At 37.6% G+C, this 20,200-nt stretch overlaps 1 protein-coding gene and 3 long non-coding RNA genes across 4 annotated transcripts in view; 1 reads left to right on the forward strand and 3 right to left on the reverse strand.

Annotated features, from left to right (window-relative positions):
• Positions 1-2,907: 2,907 nt before the first annotated feature.
• LOC139954360 (uncharacterized) lies at positions 2,908-5,695 on the reverse strand. The gene is made up of 4 exons (XR_011788098.1): positions 5,544-5,695; positions 4,409-4,606; positions 3,453-3,713; positions 2,908-3,042 (listed from the first exon to the last, which is right to left on the reverse strand). It is a non-coding gene; the product is annotated as an uncharacterized lncRNA (long non-coding RNA).
• A 178-nt stretch (positions 5,696-5,873) lies between these two features.
• On the reverse strand, positions 5,874-10,940 carry LOC139933973 (uncharacterized). Its single transcript, XR_011785665.1, has 4 exons — positions 10,832-10,940; positions 10,472-10,696; positions 9,331-9,443; positions 5,874-7,139 (listed from the first exon to the last, which is right to left on the reverse strand). It is a non-coding gene; the product is annotated as an uncharacterized lncRNA (long non-coding RNA).
• A 4-nt stretch (positions 10,941-10,944) lies between these two features.
• LOC139933972 (uncharacterized) lies at positions 10,945-13,531 on the forward strand. Its single transcript, XR_011785664.1, has 2 exons — positions 10,945-11,602; positions 12,260-13,531. It is a non-coding gene; the product is annotated as an uncharacterized lncRNA (long non-coding RNA).
• A 3,764-nt stretch (positions 13,532-17,295) lies between these two features.
• Positions 17,296-20,200, reverse strand: part of LOC139954441 (putative helicase MOV-10) — a 28,299-nt gene continuing 25,394 nt past the window's right edge. Inside the window, exon 21 of the mRNA XM_071954241.1 lies at positions 17,296-19,776. Coding sequence (XP_071810342.1) covers positions 19,685-19,776 — 92 coding nt within the window. The 3' untranslated portion in view covers positions 17,296-19,684. The remainder of the gene's footprint in view (positions 19,777-20,200) is intronic.

Below are 20,200 nucleotides of genomic sequence, written 5' to 3' on the forward strand. Positions count from 1 at the left end.
TAGTGGGGGGTTTTTCTTTTCAAATATTAAAACTTCCTTGATATAACCTACACTTAGCTTGGGTCAAGTTAAAATAAAAGGCACCAGGAAAGGCTATAGGATATATCTCGAGATTTTTTTCAATTTGTTTTTCAAATATAAATACTTACCTAAGTAAATATATTTACTTAAGTTTATATAATGGGTCAAGTTACACAAAAAGGCATCAGTAGAGCCTTAAAAGCATACACTTGCAACTTAATAAGACAACATTTACCTACTATTGATCTAAATGCTGAACTAAGCCCTTGTATTATCAAATTTCAATGTTCCCCTCGATATTGCTTTTGTGCTGGGTCAAACTAAATAAAAAGGCATCAGCCGAAGAGTCTACTATGTTCTTAAAAAGCATAAGATTCAGCATAAGATTCCAACTTGAAAATTTACCCAAATTTGATAAAATTAAGTACAGCCTACCACATCACGAGGACCATTAAACCCCAAAATTGGTAAGCATCAATTAGGAAATAAGTCCAGAAATGCCAACAGTTCTGCCTATTGCTAAAGGATTCGTCAAAGTTAAATAGACTGTTAAATAACTAATTGAACACTGGAATGCTCTTAATTGTTTAATGAAAACTGTAAAATACTTGATTTCATTAAGGTGATTTCAAAAAGGTAATTTCAGTCTTACTTTATAAAAAGTTACTTAAGCTATAATTAGTTAACATTAATACAAGACGGAATCACAGATAAGATTGCATTTGTGAGTGCTAATAGACAAAAGACCCATCTTCTAAAATGATGCTTTATTCAAGATGAGTTGTAAATAGTACTTTAGTGATTTGTATTGTGACAAGAAATCACATTTTGCTTAGCAAGATTTGTATTCTTTGTGAACCTGAGCCCTTTGTGCTGTGATGGTGGCCATGGTTTGTGTTCGCATTGCAACAGACTTGTGTTCGCATTGCAACAGACTTGTTTTCACATTGCAACAGACTTGTGTTCGCATTGCAACAGACTTGTGTTCGCATTGCAACAGACTTGTGTTCGCATATTCTGTCTATTGGCGCTCAAGTGTACACTTTGAAATGTCCCACACATTTTTTAGTTATACCTCATGATTAATGCAAGTTTACTTTGCTACATAAACTTGTGTAGCTTAGGACAATTCCAATTGGTGTAAAATCTTACAAATTGAACTAGACAACTTGAAATTCTATCTTGATAAACATCATTTTGTCCAGTTGTCTACCTTAATAAACTAAATTATTTTACAAAAAAACATTTCTTAGAAAATATAAATGGTTTTGAATTTAATCACAGACAAGCACTTATTTCTAAACACTGGGCCCCTTTGTTGACGTTTTTTTTTACATAGTGGTACAGCTTCAGTTATTGTACAACAATTAATTCTCCAGTTGCAAACTGTGACCAATGTTTTTTTTACATTTTCACTCATTTTCAGGCAAAGTATTTCATCAAGCAAAAATACTTCATAAATTGCGCTATACATTACACAACAGTGTCGTGGCCGAGCGGTTAAGAGCACCGAATTCAAACTCTGGTGTTTTCTGTTCAGCAGAGTGTGGGTTCGAATCCCCAGCCGTGACACTTGTGTCCTTAAGCAAGACACTTAACCATTGCTTCGTCCTTCGGATGGGACGTAAAGCCGTTGGTCCCATGTGTTGTGTAACGCATGTAAAAGAACCCAGTGCACTTATCGAAAAGAGAAGGGGTTCGCCCCGGTGTTCCTGGTTGTGGCTGCTTAATGCGCCGTAGCACCTTGTAAACCCTTATAAGGTGCTAAATAATTGGGTCTCAGAATTCATCACTGCAATAACCTATCTTTCTGAAAGTTTGTATATACTCAGCGCCTTGAGTACCTTGTTTGGTAGATACGTGCGCTATATAAGACTTCGATATTATTATTATTATGTTTCCGGGTTACCTCAGATTTTGATAAAAGCACATCTAAAGACAAAAGCTGTACCATCTTTGAAGTTCTATTCCTATAAACTACTGTGAATCCATCAAAGTCCAAAATGTATCGTACTTGAATGTAGTTAGTCTTATTCTGTATGATAAACCAACAGTGTTTGGCATTGGGCCAGGTGTGCCAATGTAAACTAGGACCCTAATTCATCTAGCTAGTAAGCACAAAAGCTTGCTTAGCAAAAGTATAGCAGCCAGAATACCATACAGTTACCATTGCAAAGACTGATACATCAGTCAATACTTATTTTTTATTACTTATTTTAAATGTTATTACCAAATTTATTGGCTTGGCAGAATTTTCTGTTTAAACTTCATGAAATTTGGTCCTTATGCGAGTACATTGTACATTGGTTGGAGGTTGATGGATTCAAGAGAAGCCTATTTAGTAAATTAATGTTAAACCAAGGCTGAGTTTGTGGCTGCAGATACGGCTGCGACATGATCATTCATGTGAACATGGGTTATATTTGTGTAAAGCATTTGAGGCTCGTTGCAACAGCCACAGCCTTGGCTGCAGTCACAAACTCAGCCTTACATAGTCTTAGTGTCTCTTCTCTTCAAGTGTTGGTATCCACGGTGCCGTCATGGTCCTGCTTGTTCTAGTCGTACGTGTGGGGAATCATCTAGACTTGACACAGTCTTTTGTCAGCTTGTGACAGTCCAAAAAGTTTTGTAGCCCCAACGTCTCTACGATCGCCACTTCAATGGTTGAACTTAGAGCAGAGTCTTCAAGTTACACTTGACACAGTCTTTCAGATGGTGGCACACCATCCAAACAGCATTCATTTGCCTCAACTTAGTGTTAGTTATAGCCTCAACTTCACTTGAACGGTCCAACATGTCAAAGAGTCATTTGGCTAGGCTCAACGCAGTCCTTGCACAGTCTAAAATGCGTTGGTTAACCTCCATATCCTATTTAACTACAACAGTTGAACGTGTTGTGTCAGAACAGAAAGTCATCTGGCTAGACTTGTTGTAGTCCTTCCTCAGCTGGTGGCACAGTCTAAAAGGCAGTGATGAGCCTCAAGGTTGGGTGTATGTCTTCTCCAAGGTCATTGTCTCAATCTGCGGTAGAAGTCAACATTTTCCATGTCAAATTTTTATAAAGTCTTTTAATACAATTTTTGATCACACTGACAAAAATGGAAAAATCTGAATGAATGTGCAAGAAAATTCTCCACCAGCTCTGATCAGTTCTTCAACTCATCCAACTTGACATAACACAGCATTCCGAGTTTGTTGTTGTGGTTTTCAAAATATTTTTCTCTGGAAATTCTTTACCATCTAGTTTTTCCACCATGAAGTGTTGTTACCAATTGTTTGTACTGTGTGTTTACTGCAGACTAGAGGATGGCTGATGTTTATTTAATTTCACACAGTGATAGGTGCTCATTCTGAAACTACTTTGCAAAATTTGTCAGATGAACCTTCTCTTCTTCAAAGAAATGTATTTGACTGATATTTTTCAAACTTACCAAGTGGTCTGTATCCTCCAATGATTCCCAATGAACCAAGTCTGGTTGTAGTCGCGATGGCACAAGAGAATGAAGCCTTCAGTCAAGGCGCTCCCTGCAACCCAGACGGTAAACACTGTATACTCTCTGTATGCCAAACTCAACAGCTCCAGCTCTAGCCACGGCACAAGAGAATGTAGTCTTCAGTCAAGGTGCTCGCATCACCCCAGATGCTCATCCAAACAGCTCAGTTGTAGCACCACTCTGCAAAACGCTCCTTAACTGCAGGAAATAGCATAGTTGGCCATACAAATTTGTCAATATCCATTTACACATTTTTGTGTAAAAGGGGAGCTGTTTCAAGAAGGGTTATACTTTCTGGAGATTGTTTGTGCAAACAAGCTTATAAGTTAACTGTTCCTAAGTTCCTTTTGACGATTGCTGATGCTTGCTGATATGATGTATATAATCTCAATTGATACCTTTTATTTTGATTGCTGGTTTCAACTGTCTTGACTACAGTAAAGTTTCCTTTGAGATATTAAATAAATAATTGTTTCCCTTTTCAACTCAACTCAATAAACATGCTTACACAACATGACGTATCAATATCAAAGTATTATATAGCGTACGTATCTTCCAAACAAGGTACTCAAGGCGTCGAGTATATACAAACTTTCAGAAAGATAGGTTATGGCAGTGATGGATTCTGAGACCCAATTAGTTAGCATCGTATAAGGGTTTTCAAGGTGCTATCAATCTAGGTTTGCTTGAAGCCTTAAAAAAAAATTAGTTTGATGAAGTTTTCCCTCCAGTTTATTGGATTGGTGGGTTTGTTGAAAACTAGTGGATGGTTATAAATGTTTTTACAAATTGATGGTTTCAAACGTTCCAAGGTGCTTCTGTAACTAAATCCTTACAAAATGTGTAGCAGAAGCCTTCCCCTGAAAGAATTAGAAGAACTTGTTTGAACTTACCAAGTGGTCTGTTGTGGACAGTAATGTAAGCATCTATATCGCTCCACCCAAGGATTCACATCCAACAGGTCTGGTTGTAGTTCACCATCGCACAAGAGAATGTAGCCTCCAGTCAAGGCGCTCCTGGCACTACAGTATGTACGTCCACTGATGCTCATCCCAACAGATCAGTTGTAGTCAACACTCTACAAAAGACTCCTCATCAACAAAAGGAAAATATTTAAAGTAGACCAAGGTCAATTTATCAACTATCTATTTAGACAGCACATTATAAAATTAATGAGGAGCTGACTTCTATTGCTACAAAAAGGGTTGCATTTGGAGGGCTTTTTTAATCAAACACAGTTACAAATTAACTGGTTCTGAAGTTGTTTTTCACTCAGTAGGTGGGTGTTTATCCATGTTTGCTGATGCAGATCTAATTACTTTTTATTGCTGATTTCAACAGTCTTCACTACTTTCTTTGAGAGACTTGAAGAGAAAAACTTCCATTCCTCCTCATTGAAAGTGCTCACACACCATGATGCAACAATCCAGGTTTGTTTTTCATACTTAGAAACAATTGTTTAATCAAGTTTTCCACCAGTTGGTTGTATGATGTGTTTGTTAAGAACTAGAGCATGGGAATGAATGATTTTCAAATTGATGATCTCAAGCCTTTAAAGGCAGTGGACACTATATAATTACTCAAAATAATTATTAGCATAAAACCTTACTAGGTAATGAGTAATGGGGAGAGGTTCATAGTATAAAACATTGGTAGAAACGGCTCCCTCTGAAGTGGAGTAGTTTTCGAGAAAGAAGTAATTTTCCACGAATTTGATTTCGAGACCTCAGATTTAAAACTTGAGGTCTCGAAATCAAGCATCTGAAAGCACACATCTCCGTGCGACAACGGTGTTTTTCTTTCATTATTATCACGCAACTTCACTGACCGATTGAGCTCAAATTTTCACAGGTTTGTTATTTTATGCATATGTTGAGATACACCAAGTGTGAAGACTGGTCTTTGACAATTACCAATAGTGTCCAGTGTCTTTAATGGTGCGTATTTCTGTGATTAAGTCCTTTGCCAAATTTGTGGACTCAGCCTTTCCCTCAAAGCAAACTTATAGAAGGAATTTTTCAAACTTACCAAAAATGGTCTGTTGTTGACTCTTTGCCTCTGTACCCACGGTTCACATCGCAACGTGTCTGCTTGTATTGTAGCCACGACACAAGAGAATGTAGCCTTCAGTCAAGGCGCTAGACTTGGTTCAAGACTCCCCCTGGATTTGCCACAAGTGGGCGCGCTATCACCCCGACGAGCTATCATTCACAAACCTAATAGCCGTTCTCGGGTCGATAGTGGTTCGTGTTTGATAGCGCTTCAGGGTAATAGCGCGCTCGCTTGTGGAAAATCCAGGAGAGTCATGAACCAAGACTATACGCCTCTTTTAATATTTATGCATGACGTCATAATTCTTACCCAAAATGAGGCTATGGGCGCACGATCCCCATCACTTGCAGTGGCTGCGCCCATCGCCTCGTTTTGGATTAGCATTGTGACGTACCTCATGCATAAATATTAAGAAAGGCGTGTCAAGGTGCTGCTCACGTCACCCTAGATGATATAAACTGTTTCCTCCACCGATGCTCATTCAAATAGCTCATGTTGTTGTCCCATACAAAGACTTCTCAGCTGAGGGAACAGAAAAGGTAGAACCAGAACCAATCTGTCACCATAATATAAGTTCATACAATTTGTGTAATAAATTGTGAGAATAGCTGAATCGCATTCCTTCAAGAGTTGCTGCAGTTTTTGGGGGTAGAACAATACACAATTTGGCGGGGTACGATATACCCAATTTGGGTACAGCAAGTTAGTTCATTCTCAAGTTGTGTTTACCTCATTGGTTTGCTGATTGTTCATGGATGTCAAATCTCAAATGATATTATAGTATTTCGACTGCTTGTTTTACAAAACTTTTGATTCTGTTTTTACATCTGCTGTGGAGAGATTTTTTTTGCCAGATTCCAAAACTTGTTTTTCTTCTTCAAATGTTTCCAGGATAAAATGATGTTAGGATTTGTTCATGATTCTCTTGAGTTATTGCCCCATTTTGAAGGTAATTTCTTTACCAGTAAGTTGTCAAATCTGATACATTACGTTACAGATATTGGGAAACAAAAACAGGGTGTTTGGGAAAATTAGGCACTGGACACCATTGGTAATTACTCAAAATAATTGTTGGTATTAAAACTTACTTGGTAACAAGCAATGGAAAGCTGTTGATAGTATAAAACATTGTGAGAAACGGCTCCCTCAAAACTAACATAGTTTTCGAGAAAGAAGTTATTTTCCACTAAAATATTTGAATTTGTTTCTGAGACCTCAAATTTAGATTTAGTTACCGAAATCAAGCATCTGAAGAGCACACAACTTCGGGTGCTAATGGAGTTTTTTCTTCCAGTTTTATCTCGCAACTTCGCCGAACAATTGAGTTCAAATTTTCACAGGTTTGTTATTTTGTGCATATGTTGAGATACACCAAGTGAGAAGACTGGTCTTTGACCACAAAGGTGTCTAGTGTCTTTAAGCTGTGTAGGGGATGATTATTTGCTGCTCAACCTCAACCTCATACTTAACCTGCTACTTAACCTTTGCTGCAAAAACCTGACCTCATTGACTCTGCTGACCTGGGTTCGTGAGTTCAACAGTGTCCACTCAGTTTCTCTGTTTGTTTGGATACTGTGGAAGACAAAACAATAAGATTTAAGCTGTGAGAGGTTGAAAAGAATGGCTAGAAACCGCCGGAAACGGTTGGTTAGAAGTAGTTGCGATAACGTAACCCTCCGCCCGACAGCCAGAGGGTTACGTTATCGCAACTAGGTTATACGCTGCACGTTTGTTGTCTTTTACACTTACCCATACTTAACCTTTTCACCTGTTAAACTTGACCTTTGCAGCGAACCCTGACCTCACTGTCCTCCGGTTCAATCACCATCAGGGACATTAGAGGGATAGTGATGGCTTAGTTCTTAGTTTTGTTTCAAGACATTATCTTTTGTTTGTAAAAGGACAATTGTTTTACTGTCCTTAAAATGTTGTGTCAATGCAAAAAAAAGAGATTGAACATCTTGAATCAAAACTAAGGACTACACCTGCCACACCTTATACTTAACCTGAGCCAGTACACCTGTTGAAAGAATAGAGAGTTAGTCTTATCTCTAGGCCATACTAATTACTCTAGGCCTTTCTGATCTACCATCATACAGACCTTATTGAAGTCTTGCCTCTTTGGGTGATTTGCTCCTTTCCCATCCTTTCTTCTAGTTGTATTCCCCATTTATTTATTTTTTTATTGTTTATTTTCGCAGCGCTCACAAAGTATTAAATATTTATTAAAGTATTTGAAATGATTTATAATGCAACATATTTGCGTTTAGGACTACAGCTGGTTTCTTAAAACTTGTATATCTTACAAGTTTTCCCTTATTTTTATTTGAACTTATTTGATCTAAATAAAAAGGATTGCAGCAATTTTGTGTATAATTGATTTTACTTGTGATTTTTTTAAAACCTTTTGTTGTTTAAGATTAGTGGGAAAAGTCTACATTCAGAATGGATTTAACGCTGATTTTTGAATCTTTAAATGTTAATTTAGCTGGTTTAAATTATACATTTAAATCTTCTAAAACAGACATCAAATCTTTTTACTTTACTGGAACTTTGTTCTGAATTTGAAGAGTTATTACAGCTATTTTGTTATTTATTTTACTATTTTTGAATTAACAAAACTTTTACGGTCTGATTGAATATTTACATTCAGAATTGATGTAATGCTGTCATTAGGCATAATGTAAATATTAATTTAGCTCATGGCCTAAATTATATATTTAGTACACCTTAATCAAACATTAACCATCAAATGAATGCTGATTAAACTTAAGAATTTTAATGTGTGTCAAGCGTTAGATTACTTTTTCAACACTTAGTTGCAGGTTTTGTGCTTTCATTTAAAGCGGTGCAAAATACAGAGTTACCCCCCCCCCATAAAAAAAAAAAAAAAAAAAAAGCTGGCAGGTATGTGTATTTAAAAATCATGACAATTATAGATATACATGACAACTGATGACTTGGAGTATCAACCCTGACAGAATTGTCCAGTAAGACCAGTCTCCTAATCAAACAGCATCACTGGCTTCGACCAATATGCAAATCAAGAAATGCCAAGAAACAAGAAACTGTGAAGTCACCTTGAAAGCTGCACATGCAAGGACAACATCAACAAGATCGTAGAGCATACTGGGGGACAGGGGGCGGTACGAGGGGTGGGACTCTGCAAGAGAACGGGTTAGATCTTCTCTTACACTTCGAAGTCTTCGTCTTGATCTTGATCTTGAAAGGTCAACTTGCGTTTTCCGACCTCCACTAATGAAATCCAAAAATTTAGGATTTTTTTCTCATTTGTTTGTTCTTTTTGTGAAAAGTCAAATATTTAACTTTATTTTTCTTGCAAGTTGCTCAAGTGCCTAAAAGGGGGAAGGGGTATATAGTCCAAAATGAAAATCTTGTATTTTTAATGATGATTAACTAGTTTTTAATCACATGTGGATGGTTTATGGAACAAAAAATGTGATCATGCCCCTACTGTAAAACTGTTTATAAATTCTAATTGTTTCATTTCTTCCAATGTTTTTTTGGGGGAGGTGTACGCTATTTTTTTTATTGTTTAGGGCCTACAGCAAGTTGGGTCTGTTTTAGACTTAATGAAACTCTACTTGGATTTGTTCTCTGCCTGTCTTCTACTATGCCTTCTGTTAGTATGGCAATTAAGGCCATAAAAGAGTCGCTTTATACATTTCTATAAACGAGGAGAATTACACTTGAGCAAACTTGACTAAAAAGTGGAGGTCGGATGTTGCCAAGTTTTCCTTACCTGAATCCGGCGATGACTCAGGCGATGACTCCAGCGCTGACTCCACTCTACGTCCACAAACCACATATCCATCGACATTCAGCCACTACTGGTCTCACAATTGTGCGGAGAACCTAATGGAGGGGCAGGTTAAATAAACATTTCAAAAATATTAATATTTATTCAAGTATTATTCCTCCATTCAAATTATTTCCCTCAAAATAACCCCCTTGACAAAAACAAATTCATGTCAATAGACAAAATAGTTAGTTTGAGGGAATAAGGCAATATTTTGAGGGAATACCATTTAGAGAAATAATTTTTCAAGGGCATGAATTCGTAAATAATATTTCGGATTGATTAGGCCTAACATAGTTTTTTTTTGGGGGGGGGGTTGGGGGGAGGGGAAACGCAAGAAAAATGTCACCACTTTTTCACTCACTTTTCATCAAAAAGGGGATTAAAATAATAATAATAATTTACTGATTTTGTGTTGAGCTCTCTCCAGGACCAGCCTGTTCGAGGGCGCATTCCATTAAAAATTGCATAAGAAAACTACATTAGGCCTACATACAAGTAGTACACAGTTCAAGAAAAGTAGGCCTACACCATTGAAAAAATATATGAAGCACAATAGAAATCGAAGCCTTACGGGCAAACAAAGGTCCATAAACATTATAAACCTGGAAAGAGCTGGGGAAAAAAACATGCATTGGTACAAGAAAGCATTTAACAAGTTCACAATCAAATAAAAACAAAAACAAAAAATCGACTCAATCAACAAAACTCACTGACAATAATCATGCACATTAATCAAGGCCTTCTTAAAAAGGAAAGTTTTAAGGTGTGATTTAAATACTTTTTATTACCCGCATTCTCATGAGAATGCAGTCATGAAAATGCTGTAAACAAATGAGATGGCAAGTTGTTCAATTGGTGAGGTGCTGCTGAATAAAAAACTTGATTTCCCAGGGTAGCCAGCATTTTAGCAAATTAAAATATCAAATTCTCTTTTTAAAAATGACCCATAATACGTTGGACTCCCTGGCGCTTTATGGGGCTTGCAGGGTAGGCCTATATACGGACATTTTTAAATAACTGTTAAAACAAAATAGTTTTATGTCGGAAATAAATAATTGTTTACTATTTAGTTTGTTTTTACCTATCCCTCTATGTACTCTTCAACTGTCGGCACCAAAGATGTTCCATCTACCTGCAACCCATCTCCGAAACAGTCCCATCAATGCCGCCTGAAGCTTGGCTGGACGACGCGTCGATTGCCGGGGGCTCAATGCTGGCTCTGGGTGGGTCTCGCCTCGTAGTTCCCGATCTTGGTCTACCGCGCTCGAAATACAACTACCTCGCTGAGTCATTGTCACCGTCCCAGCTGAAAGAAAATAATGAAACCCGTGAGTGATAGCCAACGCCCCAAGTCAAACACTAGTAAATTTACAAAACAATATTACATACAAATTGTATGTGGAGAAATAATTCTAGGTAAAAGCTTCCAAATTAACCTTACCTAAATAAGATGTCGGCGGTACCATAGAGCAAGACAACATTGGGCTTCGGACATGAAGTTTTACTCAATCTGCACTCTACGGTGACTCGGTGGCAATCTAGCCACGAAGTAGTCTTGGCCCAAGACGATGGTGCTTGATTCTGGATAGTGTACTACGCGCGGTTGAATCGCCAAAGCGCGCCCGCCACGGTATGATTTAGTTACGTGGACGGCTCGAAATCTAGACTACACTCTGCAAGCTACCATCGTCTTGGCAATCCTGCAGCGCTGTGTTAACTTTTTCATTGTTTTCTTCTACAGCTTTCTGTAGAACCAATCAGCGTGCGATCGTTGTAATAAATTAACATAATGTTTAGTTGACCCCGGGGTCATTCATGTTATGATTACACGGCATTGGCAGCTCCGTGTTTGTCGTGGAGGAAAAATCGTAAGAAAATAGGAAATATTCACGATTATGAATGTTAAAGATGAACAAGTGAGCCGAAGCTATATTGATCTGCTATCTAGATGGCAATTAATGAACGACTATGTCAAAATATACCAGCTAGTGCCCTCTCTGCGGACGGTCTGGTTTTGCGATAAACTCCGTCAGTTCTCGTGTGCTTCGTCTGCTGCATGCAGGCAGCAGTTGGACCATGGAGGTAGGATGTCCGGGTGTGAATAAACTATAGGGAACTCTGAACTAGAGCATGATACCACATACGACCAACGTTTGCAACTGAGCAAGTCATGGATCCCAAGTCATTATGTAACTGTCAGTGTCACAAAGTGGTGAGTGGAGAGAATCTGTTTATATTGATCGAATCTGTATAGAATTAGAAAACGTAAAGTCATACATTTGTAAGTAGTCATTGTTTGTCATGTTTGAATACTTCAAAACTTGTTGTTATTTATGTAGGTAGACCTCCTTCCTGCTAAATAGCAGTGCTATTTCATGATGCGAAGCACAATTTTCTTGTGTCTCACTTATGGAAGGGCAGCTCGTAAAAGTATTGCTTCACCAAAATACACTTCGCATTCGCATTCGAAGGAAGTATGAGCCTACTCCTTGGTTTTGTTTCGGTTTGGAACGAACATAGCCCAGCTTTATGTGAGATTGGATTTGTCTGACTTGAGTCACCAACACTTCAATGCACACAGATTCATATCCCTCGATTTGAAAATGGCTCATCTCATTGGCTGACTTTTTTTTTTTTAACTTGCATTTTTCTTCTGTGCACAAGCAATTAACACTTGTTTGCAATTGCTATAGTTGGGTTGATTGATGATCGTAAATCGTAACCCTCGCTGGTCAACGGTTTAATATTTATAATCAAAACAGATGTACATTTTACATTAAGTTTGATGCAGAAAAAGTTTAGCACAATAAGACCCAATATAATCACTGAACTTATTCTATGATTTGTATTTGTTTCATTCTTCTGATAGGGCACATTTCCAGGAAAGGCTTTTAGAGAACTGCTGCATGCCCACCTTGGAGTACTGATACTTTTTAGGCCTCGTCTTGTCAGATGAATGGGTAGTCGACTGCTCTGCAATTAAGGAATGGAGTTCTTGATTCAAGAGAGACAAATCTGTGACAGAATCAAGATTCAAGCGTATATAATTGTGGAAGAGATATTTTGCTGTTTTGCAGAGGAAGTCTCAAGAAGAGAAAAGGAAAAGATGGAACATCATATTAACTGTCGTATGTGAAGAACTGTACTCTACATTTTGCTGCAAAGTTCCACCACTGTATCACAATTTATTGTCGACATGTATCATACCATACCAATACAGAGATTGACTTTCAAGATGAGTTTACATAGCTTTTTCAACACTGTGGGAACTGTGTGCATACTCTTAGCAACCGATGCTTTTGGACTGGGGTTGATGTTTGTCATTATTTTGAACACCAAGATGAAAATGTACAACTAAGTGGAAGAGTTGGGCGAGATGAGCAACATGCTCTTTCAACTGCCATAAACTATCTAAGACACAGAGAATCAGATGAAAACTGCATTGCACCCCACAATGTAGAAGAGTGGTCGTAGGCTCAGCCGCTCATACAGGTACATAGTACAAACAGTATTGTGTATAACTGCTGTGATACCTGTGCACTTTAAATGCTGCTGTGGGAAAGCCTGTGATTGGCGATTAGTGGTACGCACTACGATTGATGTCGAAATCGCAACTAGTTATTGCTTAGTCGAGTTGCGACTGCCATTATTCACCTACTCAGTAAATCAAGCCACCACAACAACTAAAATAGTTGCTCCTATTCCTGCTTGCTGAAAAAATTGTGTCGCTCACAGTCACGACTTTTCATGGCAACATAATTTACCTATGAAACACAACCAGACATCAGTAAGCCTGGGCCACTTGTGTAAGTTACTACTCAACTAGTCACACCTCAAAAAGTCATGACTACGACACTAGTCATGACTTGTTTGCCGCAGGGGCAATATGGTAAATTTCGTGCTTAGAGGATTGAAGGATTGTCACTGGTGTCACTGACTGTGTTTCGTAAGTAAATTATGTTGCCATGAATAGTCGTGAGCGATACAATAGACAGTTCACCAAACAGGAAGTTGTTACTATTTTTGGAGTACACGATTATTCAATTAGGAATTAAAAAAAGTAGTCGCAACACGACTTGTGATTTTAATAATCTCGACTGTGCGACAAGTTTGACACTGTGTCGCACTAGTCGCCCAGCCCTAGACATAAAGTGACACAATCCTTAAATCCTTTCAGCGTGAGTTTTACTCTATTGCACCTGCAGCAAATAATACGTCGCAATGCATTTTGGGGCATGAAAAATGACTAGTGTGTTGAAGTTGCGACTATTTGAGGCACGAATAGTTGAGAAGCAAATTTCACTAGTCGCTCAGGCTTTAATTGTGGGGTATCGTTGTTATAGCCTGTTACAAACCTGATCATTTTAATAGCCACTGTTCTGTGAAGAATTTGTGTTTGGCAATAAAGAAATAATAATAATAATAATAATAATAATAATAAGACTTGTAATGAAGAAAGAAATCAATTTTATGAACAAGTAATTTGTGTTGGCCTTTATTTAGAAATAATTTGAATTAAACTGTATCAATTGTTTTAAGACACAATACATCATTGTTAATTATAACGTACTGACTATTAGGTATTCATGTGATTGTGACACAATTAGTAGCCCTAAAGTTTAATACATGTGCAAAGTCATATAAGTCGATGCCTCAGAACGACAATAAATTGTACTTGTACAGTGAATAGTGTTTGCTGTAGTAAAACTACTATATACGGTAGTATCATGGAGGTTTCTACCTCCATGTGAGTATAATCATGTAGGTACCTCCATGGTGTAATATATGCACTGAGGGTAGTTCGTCTGTCTGTGGTTCATGTGATCTGCCCACGACAAATCATTCGGGAAGTATAAAACCATAAAACAAACACGACACGTAACGAAGCATTTTGTTACTTAATTCCTCCTTAGTCAGTTTTCTCTCAGACATTCTGTAGTTAGCTATTCTTCAGAATAACGACAATAGTTATTAATTGGTTTTCTGGGAAAAGGGGATGTAGAATTTAAATCCCTGCATTGCGTTCGTTAAGTATGGCCATGGAGGAAGAATTCCTCCATGGTATGGCTAGGCAAACCATATTATAGTATCACTCGTTCGTCCCGTACGTCCGACCGTGGCCCGACTTCATTTCATGCTGCTGGGCGCTGCCATGTTGTTCACATGTTGAATATGCATTACACAACCTCGACAACGGCCTTATTAACATAATACGGCAACGCCCACAGTGCACGCAGCGCTGCATGATTGCCAAGACGATGGTAGCTTGCAGAGTGTAGTCTAGATTTCGAGCCGTCCACGTAACTAAATCATACCGTGGCGGGCGCGCTTTGGCGATTCAACCGCGCGTAGTACACTATCCAGAATCAAGCACCATCGTCTTGGGCCAAGACTAGCCACGAAGCTGCTCTTTAAGTCTCTGCAGTCAAAACTAGATATCTTCAAGGAGCTCGTAATAATGTACTGAAGGGTTCAACTGTGAATTTTGCTTGAAAAAGGGTGTTGCTGTTTTGACTGAGTAAATTCTCTGGACTGACAAAATGCACAAAGTTCACGTAGCTTGCTGGCAAATGGTGTTTTGACTGAGTAAATTCTCTGGACTGACAAAATGCACAAAGTTCACGTAGCTTGCTGGCAAAATGCACAAGTTTCGCATGTAGCTTCAATTTGTTGGCCAAGCCTTGAAAAGAATATCACATTCGGGTGATTCTCAAAAGTGCAACATGTGCTGAAATGATTTCTGAATGCACATGAATGCCATTAGTAAGTTTTATTTTATTTTTGCTGGTAAAGTTCATCCGAAAAGGCGAAGTCCAATTCCCACGTTGAGCTGAGAGGCGCCGGCCGCCATGCTGCTCCCCAGTCCAGTACGCGATAGACGAATGATACAGTTATTTTCAACAAGCAGTCTTCGAACAACGAGCGCAAAACTCATTATTTGCATAACACTGACGATCTTCAATGAGGTGACATTCCACAGCAAACCCCGGTCCAAAATGTCTAGCACAGGTGTTCGGTAACAAAAGGGCGGGAAGAATAAGATTGAGTGTTTATTCCCGGGAATGGAACCAAACGTTTTTTCCCTGAACATGGTATAGGGATGGGCCAATCCTATTTTAAAATTCAATTTTGGTTTATCTTATAAAAAAGACAGCGCCGTTGTATGGTTGGGGTTTAGGTCAGACTTGAAATGAAGTTTCAGGGGCCAACTGGTCGTATCTGTAGTGGGGGGGGGGGGGGATAACGGACAGATTCACTCCCAGGGCCCACTTCATAGATCTGCTTTTACACAAATCAATTATGATTGGCAAGTTTTTTTTAATGTTTTCTGATTTTTTGCTTATAGCAGCAGACTGTTAATGATCAATTATGCTTAAAGACACTGGACACTATTGGTAATTGTCAAATGCCAGTCTTCTCACTTGGTGTATCTCAACATTATGCATAACCAACCAACCTGTGAAATTTGAGCTCAATTGGTAGTCGAAGTTGCGAGATAATGAAAGAAAAACACCCTTGTCACACGAAGTTGTGTGCTTCAGATGCTCGATTTCGATACCTCAAAATCAAATTCGGAGGTCTCGAAATCAAATTCATCGAAAAGAGGGAGCCATTTCTTACAATGTTTTACTATAAACAGCTCTGCACTCGCCATTACTCGTTACCAAGTAAGGTTTTATGCTAATAATTATTTTGAGTGATTACCGATAGTGTCCATCACTGCCTTAAAGTCACCTGGAAATAGATTTTTTTTCTTTCAAACATAAGAGTATATGCTTACGAACAATAAAAGTAATTTTTAGTAATTGTTTGTCACGATTTATATGCAGCAGCAATACACCTGGTCGGCATTGCCGGGAAAAAAACAAAAAAATCTTTTTTTGAAACGTACAAACTCACGACTTGGTCCGAACATGTACTTTGCAATTGTGTTTACTCTACGCATTACAGGCAAAGTCTGCCTCGATTGACGTCACGAACAGCGCCCTCTCGGGTTGGGATCTACTCTTAAATTTGTAAATAAAATAAGAACTGATTTTTTTAAAACCTTAGTTAACTGTTTATTCACATTGCACTCATCAAAACCAGAGATGCCAAGTCCAGAGGCCAGCTATGCGTGAGATTTTTCAAAGCTCATCCCCCTGGAATTTTTTTTAATTTTTAGAAGGCCTTTTCGAAATCGCCGCCCAACTTTTTATTTTATTTTTTTAAATGAAATAAAAGAAATTGCAGATATTTAATTGTGGACAAAAAAGTGTTCCAAAATACATCAAAAACCTCTTCAGAATAATTAAAACTCACATGAGGCATAGGAGATGTTGCTAGTTAATGTTGAGGTACGATTGTGTCAGATTATTTCCAAAAAAAAATTAAAATAAATCGACTTAAAATGGCGTCCAAAATCCTCCGCTCATAGTCATACTTCTGCCTGTTGTGTATACGCAGTGGAGCGCATTGAATGAATTTGCTAAACGAATCGGGACAAACTTGTGCGCAATAAGCGTTTTGCGCTCTGTCGAATTTCAGCTGAACCTGCTGGGAGAGCAGAAACGTGCGCAATCTTAAAATTTGTGCTCTGTTTGTACGGCAGCTTAATAAGTGGATGATTCTGATAAATTGCGTGCAATCTGAAGATTGTGCAAGCTTTGTAGGTTGCGTTTTTTGTACACACGACGAGCACGATTTGGCAATGCAGTGTCGTTATTTTTTATTTTTGTCCCGGTCTGGCGTGAGACTTGGTAGGTCTGCAAAACACATACATTAGTGACAAAGGCTTTATTTTGAAAAAATACCACTTCCAGGTGACTTTAAACAGCTCTATGAAATTGGGTCTTTGAGCAGGTACAAAACTCCTTATACATGATTTTTCTCATCATAAAAGGGTCTTCAGCAGACCACACTAAGTAAACGTGACGATTTCAGTTTCAATCATCTTTTATTTCATTAATAAATGTTCAAAGTTACAGAACTTACAACCATCTGTAAGAAATAAAATGTGGAAAACATCCTTAAAATATTTGTTATTTTTATACTGGAAATTACTGGAAATTAAATGGAAAACCGAGAGCATTATTTCAGGGTCACCTTTTTCAAACATATTTCACATATCAGTTTATTTTACCTGGATTGTGTCATTTACTTTAAAGTTAGCTGCTCAATTTATCATTGAAAATTTATCCTAAAAAAAGAAAACAAATTCAGGCGAGGTAAAAAACCTTCTTATGGAATGACAAATTATGGATTGACATACTGAGTATTCAATTCTATTTTAAGCCATGCTTTCATGCTTCAAATAAATCTAAACATACATTTACAGACTCTTTTATGTACTATTAGAATAACAATATAATTTTGTTTTAAATAATGTGAGTCTGCAAAGACAATATATTATTAAACTTCAGATCAATTTCATATAAGCTACCTCACCTTTTAAAGGTAGTGACTGAAATTAACATTTGGCATATGTCAGATCCTACTTCTTTTTTTTTTTAATAAACATGGTCGACCATACAAATATAATAAGCCTCAAATGTGGTTTTACAGTCATATGAAGCTCTATGCGTATTTTTGGGGGGACGAGTATTGTGTATACTCGGTACTTTCTTCATTCCTCAGTGATTTCTGCGAAAAAAAATATTTTGCATGTTTCATACTTTTGGAAGTATTTTCAGCCAATTTGATATTAAATCAATTTCAAATGTGTACACATTTCTCGAATTATAGCTTATATCCTGGGTCAAGCATCAATAGAGCCTACTGCACCATTAAAAAGCATACAATTCAAACTGAAAAATTTACCTAAATTTAAAGCCTATACCTTTGGACAAGTTGAATTAAAAGGTATCAGTAGAGCCTACTGACTGCATCACTAAATAGCCTAAACATCCAAGAACTTAAAACATTACACAAATTTGATGAAAACGTTTTTACACCCCTTTTCTATTTAAATATCAATATTTCCCTAGGTTTAGCTTAAATCTTGGGTTGAGTTACACAAAAAGGCATCAGTATCGACTACTGCATCATTAAGAGAGTAAAATTCCAACTTGAAAGTTTACCCAAACTCGAGTAGAAAAATGCTGTAATTATTCATTGTTCATTTGTCAAATGTCAATAAATCAATACATCATTAAAGAGCACATACTTCAACTCAAAATTGACTAAAAATTGGTGGTATCAATTAGAAAAAAACAACCCAAAATGAGACAATTTGGCATTAACAGTTCAGCCTATCGCTAGAGGCTTCGTCAAAGTTAAATAGACTAATGGGTTACTATCAAAACACTGGAATTCTCTAAATTGTTAAATAATAACACTGCAAAATTCTTGATTTCATTCTTGTTAGTTTCAGTTATTTCAGTCGTTCTTAAAAAGTTATTGGAAGTATAATGAGTTGTTCACATTCAAACGAAAATATACAGCAAATTAATTTTAAGCTTTCGGCAGGTGCGCATCGGGCCCAATTTCATAGAGTTGCTTTAGCACCAAATATTGCTCAACAATTTTGTACTGAGTAAAACTAACAGGATATCAGTCACATATACATTTGACTTGTTTATTTCGGCTGGTAACTTTTCTCAAGCAAGCATAAATTCATTGCACTTTGCTAAACAAACATAATTTATATCCTTTAAAAATATACTAATTCTAAATACTAGATAGATTTGATGGAATGTTATATTGAAAACATTGTTAACATAAATTCAAAACTATTCTGACTTTAAGTGGCTTGTTTTGGCTAGGAAAATCACATCAGAAACAAGCAATTAAAATAGTTTTTAAAAAGAACATCTGATAAGTCTAAAACAAATATTAAATATAAAGACAATGGACACTATTGGTTAATGTCAAAGACCAGTCTTCTCACTTGGTGTATCTCAACATATGTATAAAATAACAAACCTGTGAAAATTAGAGCTCGATTGGTCATCGGAGTTGTGAGATAACTATGAGAGAAAAAACACCCTTTTCACACAAAGTTGTGTGTTTTCAGATGCTTGATTTCGAGACCTCAAATTCTAAACTTGAGGTCTCCAAAATCAAGTTCGTGGAAAATTACTTCTTGCTCGAAAACTATGTCACTTCAGAGGGAGCCGTTTCTCACAATGTTTTGTACTATCAACCTCTCCCCATTACTCATTACCAAGTGAGGTTTTTTGCTGATAACTATTTTGATTAATTACCAATAGTGTCAACTGCCTTTAAGTCAATGATGAACATTACGTGTCTGAGGCACTGTGTGAAGATCACAATGGTTGCTCTGTACGAGCAAGGATCACAGCGAGGGCGCTCTTTACACCTCACTTCGCCACTCAGGATCTTGTTGCTCAGCAACAGCACTTATTCCTAGACTTGCTCCCAGTCCATCTACAGCTGGCTTATCAACTACAAAAGAAAGACATGGATTATACCACTTGTGAAAGCATTGGGAGAGGGAAGGGAGGGGGAGGGGGAGGGGGAGGGGGTAATCTGAAAGCCATTTTGGTTTAAAGAAAGAGCTTCAACGACTCACCTAAAATGTTGCTTTTTCTACAGGCGCTTCCAAGTTTAAAGGAACACGTTGCCTTGGATCGGTCGAGTTGGTCTTTGAAAAGCGTTTGTAACCGTTTTTTATAAAATGCATATGGGTAGAAAGATGTTGTAAAAGTAGAATACAATGATCCACACAAACATGCCTCGAAATTGTGTGGTTTTCCTTTTACCTCGTCGACTAACACGTCGGCCATTTATGGGTGTCAAAATTTTGACTCCCATAAATGGCCGACCATGTTAGTTCGCACAGTAGAAGGAAAACCACGCAATTTCGAGG

The sequence above is a fragment of the Asterias amurensis genome, chromosome 2 (genome assembly GCF_032118995.1).
Source record: "Asterias amurensis chromosome 2, ASM3211899v1".
NCBI lineage: Eukaryota > Metazoa > Echinodermata > Asteroidea > Forcipulatida > Asteriidae > Asterias > Asterias amurensis.